The sequence below is a fragment of the Ammospiza caudacuta genome, chromosome 16 (genome assembly GCF_027887145.1).
Source record: "Ammospiza caudacuta isolate bAmmCau1 chromosome 16, bAmmCau1.pri, whole genome shotgun sequence".
Lineage (NCBI taxonomy): Eukaryota > Metazoa > Chordata > Aves > Passeriformes > Passerellidae > Ammospiza > Ammospiza caudacuta.
This window is the reverse complement of record NC_080608.1, coordinates 2,124,032-2,147,080: the sequence shown is the minus strand read 5'-3', so window position 1 is coordinate 2,147,080 and position 23,049 is coordinate 2,124,032. Positions and strand designations below refer to the sequence as shown.

General features: G+C 60.4%; 1 protein-coding gene across 2 annotated transcripts in view; it reads left to right on the top strand.

Annotated features, from left to right (window-relative positions):
* The first annotated feature begins 14,610 nt into the window (after positions 1–14,610).
* PCDH1 (protocadherin 1) overlaps positions 14,611–23,049 on the top strand; it is a 55,719-nt gene continuing 47,280 nt past the window's right edge. For both annotated transcript variants that reach the window (XM_058815270.1, XM_058815271.1), the window contains exons 1-2: positions 14,611–14,895; positions 20,872–21,686. In XM_058815270.1, the coding sequence (XP_058671253.1) occupies positions 14,832–14,895; positions 20,872–21,686 (879 nt within the window). In that variant the 5' untranslated portion in view covers positions 14,611–14,831. The remainder of the gene's footprint in view (positions 14,896–20,871; positions 21,687–23,049) is intronic.

Below are 23,049 nucleotides of genomic sequence, written 5' to 3'. Positions count from 1 at the left end.
AGGGGGTAAAACATGGGATGGAAATCAGGAGTCAGAGATGGCTGGGAGCACAGGGAGCACAGGGACTGTTGGAACTCAGTGCATCCCTCTGGGTGTCCAGAGTTGCCGAGACCCCTGCCAGGGGGCTCAGAGACCCTGGCACACAGCCCAGAACACCTGTGGGTTTGATTATGACCCGTGGAGCAAATGACCAGCTTTGTATGAAGACCTGAAAGCCACAGAAGTTTAAGTAGTGTAATAATAAAATTATCACCAGGTGAAAAAGTAGATTTTGAGGTTTTTACAATGGGGGTTTTTGGGGACAAGATGGAGGGACTTTGGTGTGTCCAGCCTTCCTTCTTCTCTACTTCCATCTTCTGCTGCAATGTTGGCACTTTGAGATTGGTTTAGAGTAGAAACTCACTGTCTAACATAGATGATAGGTATTGGAAAGTAATTGTAAATATTGTACAGGTAGTTTGTAGTATAAAGAGGCAATACCACCCCAGGGGCAGGCAGAGTGCCTCTGACTGTCCTGCTGAACAGACCTCAGCTGGACAGGAGAAAATTTTTATAGATAAGAAACAAAAAACAACTCTGAGACCAAAAACTGAAGAGCTCCGGTTCATTCTTTGGACGCGCGGGCTGAAGTAGAGACTTTTCCCGTGTCTCAGGGCTGTAATCAACAGCAGAACCCCCAAGAAGGGAGCACAGGGAAGGGGGGAAATGTGGGAATACACGGCCAAACCCTGGGACAACCTCACACACGAGCAGAAGCCGTGTTCCCAAACCCATCCTCCTCCTCCTCAGGCAGAGATGGAGGATTCACAGCCACGAGGCCGGGATGCACCGAAGGCAGCAAATCCCCTGGCCCAGATGACACATCTGGAGCCCTCCACGAGCCCCAAGCCTGGTGATGGAGCTCTCAGCAATAACACACAAATTCACATCCTCCAACTGCGGCTCCGGGGGCACTAAAGGCTGGGCCTACATTTGAAAGCAGGCCCCGGGGTGTGCTTGGCCTCACAAACCAATAAGCTTTGCTCCAGCCTGAGCAAATGCTTGGAACAATTATGCAGAGGCGTAATTAGAAATCTTGGTGAGCAGGAGCTCCTGAGCTGCCGTATCCAGGACTTCAAAGGAGCACATCAGCTCCTGCTTTCCAGCCCGCTATTCCTGGGGCTGCTTCCCCCCACGGACACACCAGCCGTGCCCAGGCAGCAGCAGGAACAGTTTGGGCTGGGATGGAGGGGTTGGCAGCAAGGAGAGCTCTGAGCAGAGCTCAGGGACAGCAGGACCCAGTTTCATGGGGGTTTAGACTCTGACAAACTCCTCAAACCCACCCCAAGAGCTGTAGGTCCTTCACAGCAGAGCTCAGAAGGCTCAGGGGCAGCAGGACCCAGTTTCAGAGGGGTTTGAGCTCTACCAAGGTGCTGAAAGCCACCCTGAGAGCTGCAAGTCCCACTCAGCAGAACTCAGAGACAGCAAGACCCAGTTTTAGAGGGATTTAGGCTTTGCCAAGCTCCTAAAACCTACCCTGAGAGCTGCAGGTCCCTCTCAGTAGAGCTCAGAAGGCTCAAGACTAGCAGGACCCAGTTTTAGAGGGATTTAGGCTCTACCAAGCTGCTGAAACCCACCCCAAGAGCTGCAGGTCCTACCCAACAGAGTTCAGGGTCAGCAGGACCCAGTTTTAGATGGGTTTAGGCTCTACCAAGCTCCTCAAACCCACCCTGAGAGCTGCAGGTCACCAGCTCATGGGGGCTGCAGTGCCAGGAAGATGCTGCCAGTGGTGGTTTGCTCCTGGAGGATCTGTTCCTCCTTGAGGGCACCTTTTGCACCTCCCTATATCCAGGCACCAATCTGGGGACACCTCAAATTGAAGCAGGTCCCTGGAAATGTTCAAAGCCAGGCTGGACAGGGCTTGGAGCAACCAAGTCTAGGAGAAGATGTCAGCCAAGGGGGTTGGAATAAGGTGGTGTTTAATTCACAGAAATCACGGAATTCACAGAATCACTGGGTTGGAAGAGACCTCCAAGATCAGGAGTCCAACCCAGCCCCAACCCCTCAACTAAACCCTGGCACCCAGTGCCACATCCAGCCTTGTTTAAACACCTCCAGGGCAGTGCCCACCTCCCTGGCAGCACATTCCAGTGCCCAGTCACTCTTTCTGTGAAGGATTTTTTCCTCCTGTCCAGCCTAAGCTCCCCCTGGCACAGCTGGAGGCTGTGTCCTCTTGTCCTGGTGTCACTGGTGACCACTGCAGAGGAAATGACCTTGTGGGAATGGTGTGAGCACAAAGAACAGAACAGAATGACCAGGTTGGAAGAGACCTCCAAGATCATCGAGTCCAACCCAGCCCCAACCCCTCAACTGAACCCTGGCACCCAGTGCCACATCCAGGCTTTGTTAAACACCCCCAGGGATGGGGACTGCACCACCTCCCTGGGCAGCCATTCCAGTTTAGGATCCCTTCCAACCCAAATAATTCTGTTATTAGAATTTTTAGAACCCATGTTTCTAAAAAACGTGCAGATGTGGCACCTGGGGACATGGACACATGGTGAACATGGTATTGCTGGGTTAACTGTTGGGCTTGATGACCTTGGAGGTTTTTCCAACTTAAACAATTCTCTGATTCTGGGATCTGAATCCTGCAGAGCGCCCTCACATCGGTGACATCAGCCAGGAGCTAAAATCACCTCATTGCCTCAGAAAACCCGGCTAAAAGAGAAGGAAATGAAACCCAAGCCTGCAGTGCCCCAGGCCCTGGCAGTCCCCTGAGGCACCAGGGTGTCCCTGCAGGGCTGGCCCTGCTGCTGCTCTGGGGTTTATTTTTGCCCTGCTAACAATAGGATTGCAAACCAAACCTCAATTATGGGATCCTGTCCATGGCTTCCTCCCCTCCCACTTTCCTGAAGAGGTGGAGTGGCACGGAAAGGTCCACAGGGTTTTAAATACCTGACTCAGGCTGGAAAAAAAAACACCAAATAACAGCTGAGAAAGACATTTCTGTGATAATTTTGGGGACAAAAAGCACCTTTGGGATCATGCTGATGCTCGGGGTGCCCGGCAGGGGCACGGGGGAGCGTCGCTGCCCCAGGCTGTTCGCAGAAAGGAGAGCAGGGCTCCCTGCAGAGCTGGCAGTGCCTGCTGCTGCCCCGGGGCGTTCGTGCTCCTTCCTCGGAGCCCTGGCACCGCCGGGACCGCGGGCTGGGAGCTCCCCCAGCACCAGCCCAGGGGCCTGGCAAGGGAAGCCAGAAGGGACCCCCGCCCTGCTCCTCGCTGTTGGAAAGTAGGACAGATCTCCCAGGCTCTGCCTGCTTCTTCCATCAGCCCCAGAGTGTCTCCTGCTAACCCTGCCCTCTCCTGCTCCTCCAGTGTGATCCTCACAACCGAGGGAGCCCCAGATTTCACTGCTCCCCTTTGAGCTGGGCCTGGCTGCTGCCTCCCAGGGCAGCTGGGGGGTCACACAGAGCCCAAGGGAAGTTCTCAGCCCCTTCACCCACCTAAAAAAACACTCAGGAGCCTCTCTTGGTGCTCGGTGAGGCACCTGCACCCCCTGGCACCCCCAGGAGGGACTGGGAGGTGATGGACACCCTGAGCATCACCATGGAGGTGGTGCTGGTGTCCTTACAGGGGTGGTGGCACAGCAGTGGAGCTGGCACAGCCGCAATGGGGGCTCAGTTGCTGTGTCCTCTCCATCCCTCCTTGGCTTTCTGCAACTACCCCATCCCACATCTCTGGGAGGTGACACCTTCCCCACACTCCACAGGGGCTGAGTTGCTCCCTGCCCTCTCCACAGTGCCCTTGGATGTGCCCTCAGCCCTCTCCAGGTGTGAGTGGTGCTGCTACAATCAGACCAAGAGGTTTCATTTTGTGAGCAAGATTGTGACCAGATCCACTCCAAACATCTTGCTGTGAGCTAGGACAACACTCTGCAGTGATTTTCCTTCCTCTGCTCCTCTGCCCCTCCCTTGGTGTGCCTGGCACAGCCCTCCCTAGCCCTGGTGGCACCTCCATGGGCCACAGCTCAGTGGAATTTGCTGGATGGGGGCACCATGGGTTCAGCTTCCTGCAGCTCCTCCCAAAGGCTGCACTTCCCTGTGATCCCCCTGTGCCATCTCCACGCTCATCCTGATTTCCTGAGGGCTTTTGGGTCAGCTCATGGTGGCTTTGCCAGGGACCTCAAGCTGAGGTGGCTCAGGGATCTCATTATCCCATGACAATGGGATTTCATCACCCAAATCTCCCCTCCAAATTGTCTCATTCATTTTACTCCTTGCTGGAGTAAAGATCCAGACACCAGAAGAGCTTCTGCTCTTGACCTCCACATCCTGCAGCTCAAAGCCTCTTTTGTGGTTGAAGCCTTGAGGACTCTGAGCCAGGATGAGGCTGGAGGGTCAGGGCCAGGCTCTGACTGCAGGAGGGGTGACAGGAAGAACATCCCCCCATGGTGAGGCTGTCCCCATCATTCCCAGACTGTCCCCATCATTCCCAGACTGTCCCCATCATTCCCAGACTGTCCCCATCATTCCAGACTGTCCCCATCATTCCCAGACTGTCCCCATCATTCCAGACTGTCCCCATCATTCCAGACTGTCCCCATAATTCCTACACTGTCCCCATAATTCCTACACTGTCCCCATAATTCCTACACTGTCCCCATCATTCCAGACTGTCCCCATAATTCTGTGTGTCCCCATCATTCCCAGACTGTCCCCATCATTCTGACTGTCTCCACCATTCCAGTCTGTCCCTATCATTCAGACTGTCCCCATCATTCTGTGTGTCCCCATCATTCCAGACTGTCCCCATCATTCAGACTGTCCCTGGGCCACCAACCCATTGTCCCAGCAGTGCTGGAGGGAGGCTCCTCCCTGTGCCCAGGAGGTGCCCAGCCCATGCCCAGGTGTCACAGCCTCTCTCCAGGTCAGCCCAGCACATCCTGGCCCTGGCAGAGGGCAGTGCCCAGTCCCATGGCAGCAGGGCCAGCTCCTGTCCCATGCCAGGCCACCAGAGATGCTGCTGGTGGCCACAGACTCGTTTGCCTGCTCAGCTCTCAGCCCGTGGCTGCCAGGCTCGCAGGCATGTGGGCTGCAGTCCCTCCTGGGGGCCCTTGCACCGTGCCAAGGGAGCTTTTCTTATCTTCACAGGAATGAAAACCTTTCTGAAATCAAAGTGCTTGGGTGGCTTTGAAGAGTTTCCTCTGGAGATGAAACAAGGCTGTTTGTGAGCGCCAGCAATCTGAGCTGCAGCTCCTGGGGCCACGGGGCTGCTGGGCAGTGCCCAGCCTGGGGGTGCCCTGGCCTGGCACCGTGGCACAGGAGCTGCCCCCAGGCTGGAGGGTGCCCCTGGTGCAGAGCCCACCCACACAGCTGTTCTGGATCATTCCCAGGCTGGAACTGTGTGCCATGAAACAAAGGGATGGAGAGAGGATTATGTGGAGGTGCTGGAGATGTTCAAACACACCCTGCACTGCCAGGGGCTGCTCAAATCCCCCAGGGCCCCTTTGCAAGGGAAAAGGGAATTCAAGGGCCAATGCAGCAAATGAGCCTGGAGAAAAACTGCCCCTCTTGAGGAACCCACCCAGGCTGGCCTGATTTGAGGTGCTGGATGTGGAGGGGCCAAGCAGGCAGATGTGGACATGTGATGTGGCACTCAGCAACACAGGCTGTACTGCCAGCCTGCCCTGGGGAGCACAGAACGCCTGGCAGGCCCCTGTGCAGGGAGATTATTTGTTGTTTGATATTTTCCCTTCAATGCTTTTGTCCTAAAATAAACACACAAAAGTTCAGGGCCCTGCAGGTTGTGTCTGTTAGGGATGGTGGAGTCAGGGATTGTTTTGGAGTGATCCATGCTGTTTGTTTACCAGCATGGGCAAAGTCTGCTCTCCCTGCTTGCTCCCAGTGATCCTTCCCCAAAGCTGCCTCACCTCCTTCCCTGCTCAGCCCTGCCACCCTTCCCTGCTCACTCCTAATTCCTCAGGATCCATCCCCAAAGCTGCCTCACCCCTTCCCTGCCCAGCCTTGCCACCCTTTCCTGCTCCCACAGTCTTCCCACCCTGGGCAGGGCACGCAGGCCTCATGGCACCAGCAATGTTTCTGTCTCTGGGGACAGACAGACTGGACAGACAGACTTTGTCCCCCCACAGGAGTGAAGGTCCACGCTGGGTGCCAGCCTGGGGTGGTGATGCTCAGGCCCAGGGGGAGGCAGGATGTGCTGTGAGCTCTGTGCCATCTCCCTGGCACCTGGGCACAGCTGGGAGTGATGTCCCATCCCCACTGCATCCCATTCCAGCACAGCCACTGTGCCCTAACCCCAAGAGAAGGTCCCCACCAGGATCCCCCACTGCGCCGTCCCTCTGAGGCTCTTCTGTCCCTCAGGATGGGCTGTATCTGATCTTGGCTGGCCTTTCCTGTGGATTCCAGTCTGTCTGACACTTGTTTAGCCCTGCATTCCCCGTCCATGCTCACCCCAGGGCCTCTGGATTTTGACCCCAGAAGTGCTGGCTCCAGGATATTGCAGAGCAAACACCGAGCAGAGATAAAGGGGCAGCATCACCCCTGGGAGCAAACACAGCCCCAGCCCTGCAGGGGTCACTCAGGTCCATCAGGGCTGCCACGCTCCCCTCCCCAGCCCCTGTGCTCCTGCCACTGCCAGCTCCAGAGGGACAATGACCTGACCCAGAGCCTGCCCTCAGTGCATTCCCATTGCCCATTACCCATTCCCATTCCCATTCCCCATCTCCATTCCCCATTCCCAGCCCTGCTCTCCCCTTCCCAGTGCCAGGCTGCCCATTCCTGCCCTCCATGCCCACAGGGATCTGTTCCTGCCCTGCTGGTGCTTGTGGCAGCTTGGCTCCCTGTGCCCCTTGTCTCCTCTGCTGTCCCCATGCCCTAACCCTGCCTCAGTGTGTCCCTGCTGCCAAATCCACCCTCACCCTGCTGTCCCCACCACAATCCCTGCCCTGCTGTTGTCACCCAGCACCCTCCCATGGCCCCCATCTGTCCCCAAACCCCACAGAGCCCTGCTGGCCGTGGGTCCCTCCTCTCTGGGGATGAGCCTCTCCCTCTCTCCATGCCCAGAGCTGCTCCTCTCCCGCCCAGCCCAGGCTTCAGGGGCAAGTCCCAGCCTGAGCAGAGGTTTCTGTGTGTCCCATCCCCGTGCCAGTCACGGGCAGGGCAGGTCTGGTCTGGTCTCCCCTCCCTGAGTCTGCTCCTGCTCCCTTGGGCCGCAAGATCCTGTGCAGGGAGGTCAGGGCTCCCCGACAGCTCCTGTTGGAGGATGTGGAAACTTCCCTTCCCCGGTGCCTGCTTGCTTGTCTCCAGGGCTGGCCCACCTCCCAGCAGCAGCTGGAGGTGGGATTTCAGGCAGGAGACCGTTGGACCCTAACAAAAGCAGGAAATGGGTGTAATTCTCCTTCGGAGGAGGAATGAATAGCAGATCCCCGGAGGAGGGGAGGCGAGGCCAGCTCAGCAGCAGGACGTGAGAAACTCGGCTCATTCCTCCTAAGGCTGCACTTCCTGAGAGCTTCCCCCTTCCTGCTGCTCTCCAGCCTCTCCCCAGCTCTGCCAGAGCCTCAGCAGCCCCAGCAGCAGGGCAGGAAGCACCAGAGTGCTGGCCAGGTGCCTGCTCCCAAACCTGCTGCTGCCAGGCCATGGGCAGCCCAGCATGGGGACAGCCCAAGGGGACAGGGGACATGAACGATGTGATTCAGTGGGTGACATCCCTGTTTTGGATTGAGATGAGTTTGAAGGCCATTTCCAACCCAAACCATGCTGTGATTCCATGACTCTGTGACCCCACACCTCTGTACAGCCCCACTCACTCCTTCCTTATACCCAGGAGCAGGAATTTGAGTGGTTTGGGAATAAAGAGAGCATCAGGGGCAGGGGTGGGAGGGAGGCCAGCACAGCCCAGCCCACTGGCATGGGCACAGTGCTGGGAACAGCAGGAGCTGCCCTTGGGGGTGGCTCCCAAAATGGGGAAGCTGTTGGAGCATCCCACGGGTTTCCAACGGCCTGGGAGTGCCAGGGAAGCTCCTCTCCAGTCTGAACCCCAGGATCAGCTCAGGCACTGAGCACCAAAGCTCCATCAGCACCCAGGGTTTCATTTTGGGGCTCTGCTGCTGCTTCTTGAGGAGCTCTCTGATGCCGCAGAGGATGGGTGGGGACTGGAGAAACCTTCCTGAACCCTGGAGCAGGGCATTGATTAATCAGTGCTTGAATAATTGCAGGGCATTGCAGACATTGTGCTCCCTGTGGAGGGAAGGGATGAGGTGGAGGATAGGGCCAGGCAGGTCACTCACCCCGGCCCATCCTCGCCTCAGCCTCAGGGCTGCTCCCAGGATTAAATGGTTTCTTTTTAAAAGTGAGATCTAATCTGGTGACAAAAGCTGCAGCAGCGCTGAGCCCATCATCTCCCCAAGAAAAGCTCCTCCAGCCTTCAAATGCTCTCACCACTTGGATGCTGGATTTCAATCCAAGGCTGAATCTGCCTCTCTTCAGCTCCAGCCCTGCTCTTGTTCCTCCTTGCTGTGGGATTTGAGGGCTCCCCGCTCTGTTTTCCATGTGGGAGCCCACGGGCCAGGTGCTCAGATCACCTGATAACAGAGTTTTAGCAGCATCACACCCCCAGGCCTGGCTTTCCCAGCCTGTGGTCGGGTCTGTGTGCTCCTCCCGGCTCTCTGGTGTTCTCCTGCCATCCCCGAGTGTGGGTGCAGACAAAGAGCTCCAGCAGGGCGCTGTTCACTGATTTGCAGCCCCCACACATCAGCACACAATGATCCCTAATTACCCTTTCACAGACAAATCTGCATCGCTGGACCAGGCAGATATTCCTGGGAGGGCTTAAAGCTGGCTTGGTTGCTGGTTAAAAGCCAGGGTTCCTCTCCCCAGCCTGTACGGGCATGTCCAGAGTCGCTGCTTTCCAAGATCCAGCCTGAGGGCTTCAAATCCAACCTTCAGCCACAGATCTATTCCGGATATCTGCAGTCAAACACCCCCTGACCATTTAACCAGCTGAAAACATCCTCTTGCCTTTCTGTCTCATCGCTCTGGGTGTCATTTTCCAGCTTTCCCAGCAAAGATTTCATCTCTTCATCTCCATCATTGATAAAAATGTTTCATAGCAGCGGCCAAAGCGCGGGGCCCCGGGGGAGGGAGGTGGGAATAATGCTCCTTTCTGCTCTCTCCCCATTAGCAGCCCCCTCGGAGATCTGCCAGGGAAGCAGTTTGAATCCATCTCATCTGTGCCCTGTTAATTCCTTCTAATGCAAGTTTTAATCAAAATGTCAGGTGGAAGGAAGTCAAATGCCTCGGAGAGATCCGAGTGTGCTCTATCAACACAAGTGCCTCTCTTCCCCAGCAGTGTCACACACAGACAGGTCTGGGTGACAGCCCTGCTGGCCCTGCCACCAACGCTGCCTGCAGCTCCTGAGGCTGGGGACATGACATCACCAGGTGGGACCTGTCCCAGGGATGGAAACCCATGGGACACCAGCAACCCCCCCTGAACAATGCCCTCACCACCTTCTCCAGGCCTAGACCCACATTTCTCCCTCCTTATCCAGGGAATGCTGCTCCCTGAGGAGGGGAGGAGCTGCCTGTGATGCTCAGCCCCCGTGTCCATCCCAGGAGGAGCTTCCAGTGTGGCAATGGTGGAGCTCATGTGGCCCTGAGGGACAGTGGACAGTGATCCCTGAGGAAGGGTCCCTGAGGAAAAGTCCCTAAGGAAAAGTCCCTGAGGAAGGGGATGAGCCTTTCAGGGCTGGATGAGGAAAATGGAGACGCTCAGCCCCAATGTCCATCCCAGGAGGACCTCCCAATGTGGCAATGGCGGAAACCATGTGGCCCTGAGGGACAGGGGACAGTGATCCCTGAGGAAGGGTCCCTAAGGGAAGGTCCCTGAGGAAGGGGATGAGCTTTCAGGGCTGGATGAGGAGATTGGAGATGCTCAGCCCCAATGTCCATCCCAGGAGAAGATCCCAGTGTGGCAATGGTGGAGCTCATGTCACCTTGAGGGACAAGGGACAGTGGTCCTGAGGCTGGGAAGAGCTTTCAGGGCTGGATGAGGAGAGTGGACATGCTCATCCCCAATGTCAATTCCAGGAGGAGCTCCCAGCCCTGTGCCCTGGGATGTGGGGTGGGCCGAGCACTGTGGGAGAACCAGGGCTCAGGGGCTTCCCCAGCTTGCAGGATCTTTCATCTTTCGTCACCACAAAGCCAGGCCAGATCTGCATTTGCAGCAGCCCACAGAAGCTGCCTCTGTTGTCTTATTTTTGTTATTTTTGAGAGGATATTTTAGCGCTGAGCACATTCCCTCCTGTTGCCATGGCAGCCGTGACAGGGGTTATATACCGTGAGAAAAATACCAAAATTAATGAGTGAGTGAAAGAGCAGCCAAGAGAAAAACAAGGTTAAAAAAAGAGTTAAAACAGTAATAAAAACAATCTCCCAATAATTTGGCAGCGAGCATCCCACAGGCAAGACAGGCAGCGAACACGGGAGCCCCGCGGCTCCTCGCTGGATCCCAGCTGGGGCTGGCTGCCCGCAGCCCATGACCAGAGCACTACAGCCCATGGCCAGAGCACTGCTGCTGTCTGAGGGCCGTGCTGGATCCCAGCCCGTGGCCAGAGCATTGCTGCAGTCCCAGGGATGCTCAGGATCGCAGCCTTGGCCGGAGCATCGCCGTGCTCCCAAGGATGCCCTGGATCCCAGCCCATGGCTGGAGCATCACCACAGTCCCAGGGACACACCAGATCCCAGTCCCTGGCCACAGCATGGCCATGCTCCCAGGGACATGCTGGATCCCAGCCTGTGTGGCATGAGAATCACTGCAGTCCCAGGGATGCTCCAGATCCCAGCCCATGGCCAGAACTTCATCATGCTCCTAGGGATGCCCTGGATCCCAGCCCATGGCCGGAGCACCGCCGTGATCCCAGGGCCATGCTGGATCCCAGCCCCTAGTAGGAGCACCACTGCAGTCCCAGGGATGCTCCAGATCCCAGCCTCTTGCCGGAGCATCGCTGTGGTCCCAGGGCCATGCTGGATCCCAGAGCATTGCTGTGATCCCAGGGACACACCAGATCCCAGATTATGGCCAGAGCATCGCCACACTCCTAGGGCTGCACTGGATCCCAACCCCATGGCCAGAGCATCACCATGGTCCCAGGGAATGCTCCACATCCCATCCCATGGCCAATGCATCGCCACAGTCTCAGAGGTGCTCTGGATCGCAGCCCATGGCCGGAGCATCACTGTGATCCCAGGGACACTCTGGATCCCAGCCCGTGGCCAGAGCATCACTGTAGTCCCAGGGACACACCAGATCCTGGCCCATGGCCGGAGCATCGCTGTGATCCCAAGGATGCTTTGGATCCCATCCCATGGCCTGAGCACCACTGCAGTTCCAGGGATGCTCTGGATCCTGGCCTGTGGCCGGAGCATCACTGTGATCCCAGGGACACACCAGATCCCAGCCTTGGCCGGAGCATCACTGTGATCCCAGGGACCACCAGATCCCAGCCCTGACCGGAGCATCGCCGCCATCCCAGGGCCGTGCTGCTCCCACTCCATCCCACCGACGCTCCGGATGGGGCTGCGCCCACCCAGCTCCTTCCCCCGCAAACCTGCAGCCCTCGGTGACGCAGGAGGCGAGCGGAGGAGAAGTTCTTTAATGTGCTCATTTCCTCGCATTTGGGTTTTGAGGATCTTTTTGTTTTTAATTGTAGAAACAAGCGGATTGTCAGAACATCTGTGTTATTAGCATTTGCTGCCCAAATCCGAGCTGCTGCTTCTCCTGCGGAGCCCAGAGCTGATGAGAGAGAGAACAGAGGAGCCTTTGAACTCCTTGCAGCAGACGGCAGCCAGGTTGCTGCGTGTGCGTGTTGGGGAGGGGGTATTTATTCTCTTGTAAGGTTCATTTGCTCTCCGTGTTTCCCTTTCTTCTCGCTTTCCCAGAGATTTAGCTGGATGCTCTTCCCTCGCAGGCTTTGTTCTTCTGACAAGGCCCCACCGGCAGCAGGGAGCAGCTGCCTCTGTGTGATGCCAGGGCAGCCCAGCACGGGGGACCCGGAGCTGGGGGCAAGGCAGAGCCTCCAGCAGCAGCTCCGGGGGTGGTGGCGCTGCCAGCCCTGCAGGGGCTCACCGAGTAACTCTGCAGACAGAGCTGCAGCCTCAGGGCTTCTTGTTGCTCAGACTGGCTCTGCTTTCTGGGAATGGTGAAGACAAGGTGAGGATGGGTGACTCATCTGGAGCTGCTACATACACGGGGTGGAATTCTTCCCCGGTAGGGTGGTGAGACTCAGGTTGCCCAGAGAAGCTGCGGATGCTCCATCCCTGGAAGTGTTTAGGGTAAGGTTGGATGGGGCTCAGAGCACCTTGGGATAGTGCAAGGTGCCCCTGCCAGACAAGGGTAGAATGAGATGGTCTTTGAGCTCCTTTCCAGCCCAAACCATTCTGGGATTCTACAATAACGCTCAGGAGAAGGAAGTACAGGGAAAAGCAAGCTTCCTGTGTTGTCAGAGGGCAAGGAGCACTTTGGGAGGGGCATTCAAAGGCACTGGGGTGGAGGAGGAAAGCAGAGATGGATGAGGCAGCCCTGGGATACCAGGCCAGCAGGGGCCTGGACACGGTGTCCCCCCGGCTCCCCAGGCCACTGCAGAGGCTCTGCCAGGCTGCTCCCCTGGGCTGCACAGAGGTGGCTCCTGATGCCAGGCCACATTTCCCCTGCATTCCTAGAGCCTGGACCTGTCCCTCAGTAACATGTGTGATCAGAGGCTGAGGTGACAGTCACGGGTGTCCCACAAACCAGCGGCATCCAGTGATCCCTGTACGTGCCCAGCTCCCCGGCACTCCCTGTGCTGCTGCCCATTGACTCCTTCACTGCCCCGTGACTCTTGTGAAATGCAAACCTTTGGTCCCCAGCAATCTCTAAAGTTTGCTGTCCCTGTTCCACGGGCAGCCTCAGATCCACGGGGTCATTCTCTCGGTTTCTCCCTTCTCTCCAGCTCTCTGTTCCTCCGAGGAGGGCTGCCAGTTACTGATCCATCAAATCTCCCCGTGTCTCCGGAGAATTTCCTTCCCTCTCCCTGCCCAGCTCACGCTGGATCAGCAGGGCACAGCCTGACAAACCCCACAGCTCCTCTCCCTGCCCCAAAGGTGGGCTGTGACCTTCCCCGGCTTCTCAATTCACATCTCCTGCTAAATTGGCTTCATGTGAATTGACACTCGGAAAAAAAGCCCTGCACATACACACGGAGGAGCCGACATCTCTGGAGGAGCAGAAAGTCTGGGAGGAGAGCTGGGCTTGACTCGCCAGCCCCCTTTTCCTGCCCAGCGGGATGCAGCCCTGCCACGGCCTGAACCCGCTTGTTGCCGGGGAAAAGCGGGGAGATTTGGGAGAAAAGCACGGCAATTTTGGGGGGGAAACGGAGCGATTTAAGGGGTGCGATAGAGCCGGGCTGCTCCGAGCAGGCAGGCGCAGCCTCTAGATGGTGCAGTCATGCAGCCGAGCTGAGCATGTGTGCAGCGAAGGGCGCTGCGCAACAGGTTGGCGTAGCTCAGCGGGGAGACGCGCTCCCATCCTCGCTGCGGCGGAGCGGGAAGGACTTTCCAGCATCCTGGCGAGAAATCCGCGCCGCAGCTGGCCCGGAAAGCGGGTGAGGGGCAGCGCCACGGGCTGCGAGACCCTCGGAGGGTGCTGAGGGTTCTGGCAGGGTCGGGCTGCAGCTGCAGCCCCCGGCACGGAGCGCGGCCGCTCCTTGCAGAAGCGCGGAGGCGGCGGAGGCAGCACGGGAAGAGGCAGCCCTGGATGGAACGCGCTGTCCTCAGGCCCCGGGGACCTGGCTGGGCCAGCCGAGGTGCCGGGTGAGGAGCCAGCTGAGGGAGAGCAGCTTGTGAAAGCATCGCAGGGGCGCTGGGAGCTCTCGGTGCTTTGGGAGCCGCAGGTGCTCCGTGCCGGCTGCGCCCCGACACCCCGCGATAAATAAAGCCGTGATTCACCGAGGTGTGCCGGCTCCGGCCCCGGCCCCGCAGCCAGCAGGGCGGCTCTGCAGCCTGCCCGCAGCCCTGCTGGGCTGGGGGGCCGGGGAGGGTGGGCACAGCCCCCGCCGAGCTCGGTGCCACACGGAGGGACCCTCCCGGCTGCGCTGGCCCGGTCCCTCGCCCTGTGCACGGGGTTGCGGGGCTGTGAAGGGCGCCGGCTGGAAGAATAAACGAGCGAATTAATTATTAAGAGCACCGAGAGGGGAGTGAGGAGGGAGACCCGAGCCGCACGTGTGGGGGCGCGGAGCGGAGGGGTCCTCGGGGTGAGGGAATCCGGGGGACCGCGGGGACCCCCGCTCTCTCTGGGCACGGCGCTGGGCGCGGTGCCGGCAGCCCCGGGCCGGGCAGCTCTGCCCGGCAGGCGCTGCCCGCTGGTCCCGGCAGCCCGGCCGGGCTCGGGATCTGATAAGGAGCCGGAGCTCCACCTCCCCGTGGTGGCGGCGGCGAGAGGCGGAGGCAGCGGCGGGCGGGGGGGGGAAGGGGCCGTGCCTGCGCTGCGCTTCCCCTGCACATCCTCACACACACCGAGGGACGGAGGCGGGCACGGACCGAGCTGCCCACCGGGGCTGCCTCCAGCCTGAGCCGCCGCTCCGCCGGAGGAGCCGCAGCCCCGGCCCGGGGAGGGGGGCGGTTCCCACGGGACATTTATATATTTTTTGCCCCCCCTCCCCATTTTTTTCTTTTTTTCTTTTTTTTTCCCCTTTTTTTCCCCCCCCAGTATTTTTTTTCCGTTTGATTTCATCCGTGGATAACGCTCGAGAGGAGCCGGGGGGGTGGGGGGAGCGCGGTCCCGGCGGGAAGGAGGCGATGGAGACGCCGCGGGACCAGCGCGCAGGGGCTCGGCACGGAGCGCAGCGCCGGCACCATCCAAGTAAGAGATGCGGAGAGGCCGGGACCCCCGCCCGCAGCCAGGCACAGCCGCGGGGGGGTGCGGGATGCCCCGCGCCGGAGCTCGGCGCTGTGCGGGAGCGCGGGGCCGGGCGGCGGCGGGAGCGGCGCTGGCGAGCATCCCGCTCCCGAGCATCCCGCATCCCTCCGCTCCGCGCCGGGCTGCGCGGGGCTCCGCACACAGCGGGGCGGCTCCCGCTCGTCTCCGGTCCCGCCCGGCTCTGCCACTTGTTGTGCGGCGCGGAGCGGAGCGCGGCCAGCCCCGCACAGCGCAGGGCGGGCGGGGGGTGCGGGAGGGCGGCTGTGGAGGGCGGTGCGCGCGTGTTTCGGGGTGTTTGTTTTTCCGCGTGGGGGTGGCCCTGGGTGTGTGCCCCTCGTCCAGCCCTGGGTGTGTGCGCCCGCGGGGTGCGCGGCTGCGTGGGAGCCGCACAAGTTGCGGGTGAGCCGGGAGCCGGCTGGGAGCGGGGCTGTGCGGGAGCCGGAGCGGCGGCGAGCGAGAGGCTCCGGGGTGAGGAGGGGTGTCGGGGTGTCCGCGTGGGGTGCGTGTGACACCGGGGTGCGGGGACGCGAGTGGGGTGCGTGTGTCTGTGTGCGTAGCTGTGTGTGTGTGACGGGTGTGCGTGCGGTGAGTGTGTCAGCGGGCTCTGAGTGTGTCAGCGGGCTCCGAGTGTGTCAGCCAGCTCCGAGTGTGTCAGCCGGCTCCGACCGTGTTAGCGGGTTTCGAGTGTGTCAGCAGGCTCCGAGTGTGTCAGAGGGCTCTGAGTGTGTCAGCGAGCTCCGAGTGTGTCAGTGGGTTTCGAGTGTCTCAGCGAGCTCTGAGTGTGTTAGCGGGTTTCGAGTGTGTCAGCGGGCTCTGAGTGTGTGAGCCAGCTCTGAGTGTGTCAGCCGGCTCTGAGTGTGTCAGCGAGCTCCCAGTGTGTCAGCGAGCTCCCAGTGTGTCAGCGGGCTGTGTTTGCCCGCGCCGCGGAGGATCCCTGTTTCCCGGTACGCGGGGCTGAGCGCGGAGCCGGTGCCGGCAGAGCGGCTCCCGTGGTTTTGTCACGGGTGTCTGCGTGCGTGTGTCCGTGCGTGTGTCCGTGTGTCCGTGCGTGCCTCTGTGCGTGTGCTCGGGGCTGCCTGGGGGAGCCGCCTGGGGGAGCGGGGGCTCCGCTCGCTCCGTGCCCGCAGCCGGAGCCTCAGCCCGGGCAGCGCCGCGGGGAGCGGGGGAGCCTCGGCCGCGGGGCCGGCAGCGCACCCGGCCTCCATCCTCCCTCCCGGCCCCGCAGCGGCACCAGCGGCTCCGCGGAGCGCTGCGAGGCCGGGGGGGACCCTGTGCCCCTTCCCCAAGGTTCCCCCGACCCTCTCGGCTGCATCCCCCGAGCGGAGTCGCTCCCGCTGTGCCCGGCTCCCAGTGGCCCTGCCGGCCTGTTCCAGGCCCGCGACATTTCTGTCTTGCCCCAGGGCCGGTCTCCAACCGGGGTGGAGGGTGGGATGGTGGCGGGAGGGGACAGAGCCCGGAGTGGCTGTGGGGAACCCACGGCTGGAGGATGAGGGTGCCGCTCCAGGGAGGCTCTGACAGGTCTCTGCCTCGCCGGCTGCCAGACTTGGAAGGGATGTGGAGAAGGCAGCAAGAGGAGAGAGGGCCCTGGGCTTTGCCGGCTTTTCATCGCCGCCCAGTTCCTCAGGGATGGTTTTGGGGTGACGCTGTTGCCAGGCCAGCGGGGTTCCTGCTCGCGGGGTGCTCCGGCTCCCGGCGCTCGGGCCCAGCCTGCAGAATCGCCGAGCAGCCGCAGTGGCGGCCGGAGCTGGAGCAAACCCGGGGACGTGCTACGGAATACCCAGGATTCAGCCCAGCCGTGCCTTCGGCGCAGGACTGACCATCAGCGGCGGCGTTCTCGGCTCGCACGGTCCCTGAGCTCCGCGTGGAGCTGCGATGAGCTGTTCGCTGCTCGCTCCAGCTCCGGGTGTCGGAGCCGGGCTGGGGGGAGCGTGGAGGGGGGATTAGCACTTGTGTGCTCAGTGCAGGCTTTGGACAGACTTGTGAGCCGTGGCTCCGAGCCACGCAATCAGTGGCTGGGAGAGAGGAGAGGCTGGACTTTGGTGCCCATTGCCGAAGCGGCGCTGCCTCCCGTGGAACGGGGCCAGCAGGCTGTGGGAATCACAGGGAGCACAGGCTTGTTCAAGCAGTTGCTTAAATTCGCGGCGCTTTATAACCTCTCTCTCATTAAGGCTTGTTTTTTTTTTGGTGGGGATGGCTGAATTCTGTCGGATTTTGCATGCCACTGTCCTCCGAGAGCTTCCCAGTCATGCATTAAGCAGCGTGACTAACGCCTCTCTCATGTGGTTCAGTCTCTCTCACACACTCCCCGTAGGGAGAATTGTGTGTGCGGAGGAATAGTTGTTTTGGGAGGGGCTTTTATTTTTAAGTGCTCTGTGCTTTGCCAGCAGGTTGGAAAAAGGTGCCTGGCACCAGAGAAGAAAGTGTGGGATGGTCCTTAGATCCCATGGGAAAATAGCCTGGTGCCTTGGACTGGCCCCTGGGAAGCCTGTGTCTCCTGCACAGACGTGCTTGTGGAGGCTTCCTCCTACTCCTCCTCCTCCTCACGCCCAGCTCTGGGCTCTCACGTCTTCACCGTGTCATTCACACCCCTGGGTGCCGAGCAGGATTCCTGACCCTGCTGATTCCTTATCCTGCCCAGTCCAGGGCCCCTCGTGCCTTCCAGCAGCGCCCCTCAGGCTCTCAGGCCCTCTGCTCTGCAGAGTGCCTCCCTTCACCTGCAGGAATGGGGCTTGGGCTCAGAGTCCAGCCCTGGTTTTGGAGCAGAAATCCTGGGTGCTGGGCACCTTTGGGTGACACCCTTCCTCCTCCAGGCTGGCACAGGGCTCCTGGCGTTTCCAGCTGCTGGGCTTTCCCTCCCAGCTCCCTCAGCTGTGTGAGGCACCAGCATTGCCTTGAGACTTTCCCCTTTCCTGGCGATCTTTCACCTCGCACCAGGGCTTAGTCAGGATGTGGCTACGTCACCAGCACCAGGCCCAGCCCAGTGCAAACAGCCCAGCGGCAGGCACGGTGCGTCTCCCAGCCCGGGCATCCTCCAGGAGCCCTTTCCCAACAGCTGGAGCTGCCCATGTTCCCTGTCCTCACTCACAGGAGCACAGACCTGGTGGATCTCGGGGCAGGTTCACCCCATGGAGGCAGCTGGGTGAGGGGGGTCTGGTGTGAGCACAGCTGGGCGGTGGCAGACACGAGCGTGACCCAGGTGCCGGTGCCCCCGCACGGGTGACATCACACACATGCACTGGGGCATGCGCACACGCGGGCACACGCGGGCACACGCGCTGTGTGGGGCGCACACACGTGCAGGAGCGCGAGCTCACACCTGGGGCACGGGCCCGGAGCGGGCAGGGATGTGCTCCTTGCCCCGTGGGACACAGCTGCACACCCTGCCAGGGCACAGGTGGGACAGCGTGCCTTTAGCTATGGACACAGGGCCGTGCTCCAGGCAGGGGCACACTCTGGAACGCTCACAGTGCACACTCAGCACGGACACACACGTGTGTGCACAGACTGCCCGTGCTAATGCAAAAATCTGTTGTGTTTCTGCCTGGCTCCTGACCTCCTCCATCCTCAGCCTGCTCCAGGGATGGAAGATGTCCTGCTCTCTTTCCTCATCCCTTCCTCCTGGAGTCACACATCCCTTGCTGGTCAGGGCAGCTCTACACGGCCTCAGCCAGCTGGGGATGGCTCTGCTCTGCACAAAGGAAGGGGCAGGACAAGGGAGCAGAGGCAAGCTTGGCTCCAGGGCCACAGGCTCCTCTCCAGGCACGGAGATGTATTTCCACTGCAGAGGCAGAGCTCATCTCGCCCCTGTCTCCATGTCCATGGGGAAGCAGAGGGGTGGAGGGACCGGGAGCTGTTGGCTTGGGAAGTACCAAGGAGCACAGTGCAGCATGTTCCGCTTGCTGATAATCTGTGCCATGCTAGGCTAACCAGGAATGAAGCACTTGCAATGTGGCACCACGGAGGGGGATCGTGATGGTGATGGAGCGCTTGCCCATGGAGCATTCACTTGTCCTTGGGTGCAGAGTGTGGAGAGAGGGAGCAGAGTGGCGAGAGCAGGGTGATGCTGTGGGGCCTTGCCAGATGTTTGTGGCTATTCATTTTAGGGCACCCAGTCCCTGGGTTTTTGGGTGCCAGTGAGCTGTGTTGAACCACTTTATGCTCACAGCTCAGCAGAAGCTCCTGGACCCTGGAGGCGGAAAATGTGTTCCCAGAATGGAACAGGAAAGCTGGTGGCCAAGCACATCACCAGACAGGGGCTTGGTGGCAGGGCATGTGGCTTGGCACAGGAGGGGACAGCCTGTGGGGCTGGCATGGCCTGGGCAGTGTGTGGGCACGGAGAAGAGGTACCCGTGGCGGGGGCAGTGGTGCAGGGGTGCAGCAGTGCAGGGGTGCAGTGGTGCAAGGGTGCAGCAGTGCAGGGGTGTCTCTGCAATGCAGGGGGGCAGCACTCCCTGCACTGTGCTGCAGCAGCGGGGTGGGCACTGTCACGGGTGGGCATCCAGTGCGTGCCATGTCCCAGACTGGAGTGGGAGGGAAGGAAGGAACAGTGTGTCTGCAGTGAGGAAGGGAACAGGAGCTGCTGGCGCAGGGTGTGGGGTTGCCTAGTGACTGTGCAGCGAGGGGGATGCTGTGCTGCCATTGCAGTGAGCCAGGGCTGGGCACTGCCGGGGGCTGCCCGGGGGCTCCTGCACTGCAGCGCAGCCTGGGCAGGGACCCCGTGTCCCTCTGACTGCCGGGACACCGGGGGTGGCAGTGCTCCACAGGCCGTGCAGGAGGGATGGGGCTCAGGGCCCTGCATCCCTGCAGTGCCGGGTGGGTGGTGCCTCTGTACCTGGCAGTGCGAGGCTGGCAGTGCCACTGTGCTGGCAGTGCAGTGAGGGCAGCGCTGCTCTGTTCCTGCCACACCGGTGCCCTGCAGTGCTGGAGGGGTGGCAGCCCTGCATCATCACCCCATGGCCCTGCAGTGCCCTGCAGCCCTGCAGTGCTGGACAGGCAGCATCCCTGGAGCGCCTCATGTTCCTGCAGTGCTGGATGTGCGGCAGTCCTGCACTCCTGCAGTGTCCCGTGTCCCCAAATTGATGGCTGCTGCTGTTCCTGCAGTGCAGGCAGTGATGGATGGCAGGGAGCTGTATGCTGGCAGTGCCCCGTGTCCCTGCAGTGCTGGGTGTGTGTCAGTCCTGTATCCCTTCAATGTCCCATGGTCCTGCAGTACCGTGTGGATGTCAGCCCTACATCCCTGCGGTGCCAGATGGGTGTCAGCCCCACATCCCTGCAGTTCTGAAAGGGGGTCAGCCCCACATCCCTGCAGTGCTGGATGGGTGTCAGCCCCACATCTCTGCAGTGCCAAATGGGTGTCAGCCCCACATCTCTGCAGTGCTGGACGGTGTCAGCCCCACATCCCTGCAGAGCAGGCAGAATTCCCCGTTTGGTGCTCCCGTTTCTGCAGTGTTGGCAGCTGCGTGCAGTGCCCGCGTGTCCCTGCTGTGCATGGCAGGCAGTGCCCCTGCACTGGTGGCACACAATGCTCCTGTGTTTGGGTGGTGAGAAGCTGTCTCAGAGTCTGGCCGGCTCCCATCGGGTTGTTGGCAGCAGGCTGCCTGTAGTCCACCCTGTTAGTGTGCCTCGTTGGGTCTAATTACAGTTGGTGTGGTGACGAAGAGGGTGGACAGTGGCAGGAGTGGCTTCCTGCAAGTGGCAGGGCTGAGGTTTCAATGACAGGGTTACTCACTCCAGCAGGGCGTTGCAGGAACATTGCAAGCTGGGACGGGTCCTTCAGGGCACTGGAGGCTGCTGGTTGCCGGCCCCAGCAGCCCCTTCCCTTGGGGAGCCGTGCCAGGACCGTGTGCGGCCAAGCATGGTGCAGGGGTGAGCCAGGGAAGGGGGCTGGTCGCTAACCTCCGGTGTCTGTGTCTCCTCCAGCTCCCCTGCAGCGCAGGATGAACCCGCTGGCGTCCTGCCTGGGCCTGTGGCTCCTGTGCCAGCTCCCTGCCCTGGCCTCGGGGACACGTGCGGTCTACAAAGTGCAGGAGGAACAGCCCCCCAACACCCTCATAGGGAGCCTGGCCTCTGACTATGGCTTACCGGACATGGGGCACCTCTACAAGCTGGAAGTGGGGGCCCCGTACCTGCGTGTGGATGGCAAGACTGGGGACATCTACACCACAGAGACCTCCATCGACCGGGAGAGCCTGCGGGAGTGCCAGCACCTCCTGCCCGGAGAGCCCTGCTTCCTGGAGTTCGAGGTGTCCATCACCAACCTGAACGCCAACAGCAGCCCGCGCCTGCTCGAGGGGCAGATTGAGGTGCTCGATATCAATGACAACACCCCCAACTTCGCCTCGCCCGTCCTCACCCTCTCCATCCCCGAGAACACCAACGTCGGGACGCTCTTCCCCATCCCACTGGCCATGGACCGGGACTCGGGCCCCAACGGCGTTGCCTCCTATGAGCTGATGGCTGGTCCGGAGGCGCAGGAGCTCTTTGGGCTGCAGGTGGCCGAGGACCAGGATGAGAAGCAGCCCCAGCTGATCGTCATGGGGAACCTGGACCGGGAGCAGTGGGACTCCTACGATCTGACCATCAAGGTGCAGGATGGGGGGAACCCCCCTCGGGCGAGCAGTGCCCTGCTCCGCATCACCATCCTGGACATGAACGACAACGCACCCAAGTTTGAGAAGGCCCTGTACGAGGCAGAGCTCTCCGAAAACAGCCCTGTGGGGCACTCCGTCCTTCAGGTGAGTGCACAGGACTCTTCTCCTCACTGTTTCCCCTCCTGCCTGGCTGCAGGGACAACCCAGGAGCACTGACACGGCTGTGGTTCCTGCAGGGAGGAGGGAGGGTTGGATGGAGGAGCTCACAGTGTCACCCAGGGCCAGTGGGCAGGCAGGTCCCTGGGATATCACATCTGCTCAAGGGAGGTTGGAGAGGATGCACAGGAAGGCACAGCTGGAGTGGGGCTGCAGGACACGGCTGAGGGGCAGCAGCAGAGCTGCAGGGAGCAGGGTTCTGGGTTACTGGGAGGGTGGGACCTGAGGGCCACCGGGAGCCTGGCTTGGGGCCAGCGCGGTCTCAGTGCTGCCCGCAGACAAGACATAGAGCCTTTCATAAGTTGCATTCCCTTGGCTGCTCCATGGAAACTCAGGAGGTGGGGACAGGGAGCATCCCTGCTGCCCGTGCGCGGGGCTGGCCACGCTCCGGAGGTGCCCTGCTGTCTGCAGGGAGCGGGGGCTCTGCCTCGTCTTGGGCAGCACTGCAAACTGGCCCAGAGAGCCCAGGGGCCTGGATCTTGGTGGATTTGGCTTGGAGGGGGCATTGAGATGATAGTAGTCGACATCTGTTTATCTACAGCTGCCATCTTAATAAGCGGAGCACGGCCAGCTCTCATCTGCCTGCTAATTCTGATGTGAATTTTTTAAGAATTCATTTTTCACTGTTAAGAGAATGGGAGTTGGAAGCAGATAAGGGAGCTGCATGGCCGGGAGGAGAATGGGCTGAGATGCCGCTGCTGCCATTGCTCAGCTTTTATCTTTCAGGGGGAAAATGACTTCTGCCTGTTTTGTGAGTGGAGGTAAAAGGTGGAATTTACATTTAACAACTTTCGTTCTCCATCCAAATCTGCTGAGCAAGATAACGGCGGAGCAGCAAATGGTGCAGAGAAGAGGCTGCTCAGAGAGCCGATTAGGGAGGCAAATGTTAGACAAACCTCATCTTCTTTAGAAAGCAAATAATAGGCGTAGAGGCAGGTTTATGGGGATGCAGGGCTCCTGGCAGGGATGGACGGTGCTGTGTGGGGCTCAGGCAGCCCCAGCCCCTGCGTGCCTGCATCCCCAGGTGCCGCGATGGAGCTGCTGCAGCTCTGCACAGGGTTACCTCCCTCCTCGCCCTCACCTGAGCCAGGCAGCTGCTCCAGCCCCTCCTCGGGGGCACAGCTGGAGCAATCCCTCCCTGCTGCTGGCTGGGTCTCAGCGGCACGGTTCCATGGTTCTGGAGGATTCCCTGCATGCCGGAGCCGGCTGGGAGGGGAGCACAGTCGACCGGTCCAGCCGGTTTCTCCGGAAGAGTGAGGCAGAGCCTCCATGCCCGAGGGTGGCTCCCAGC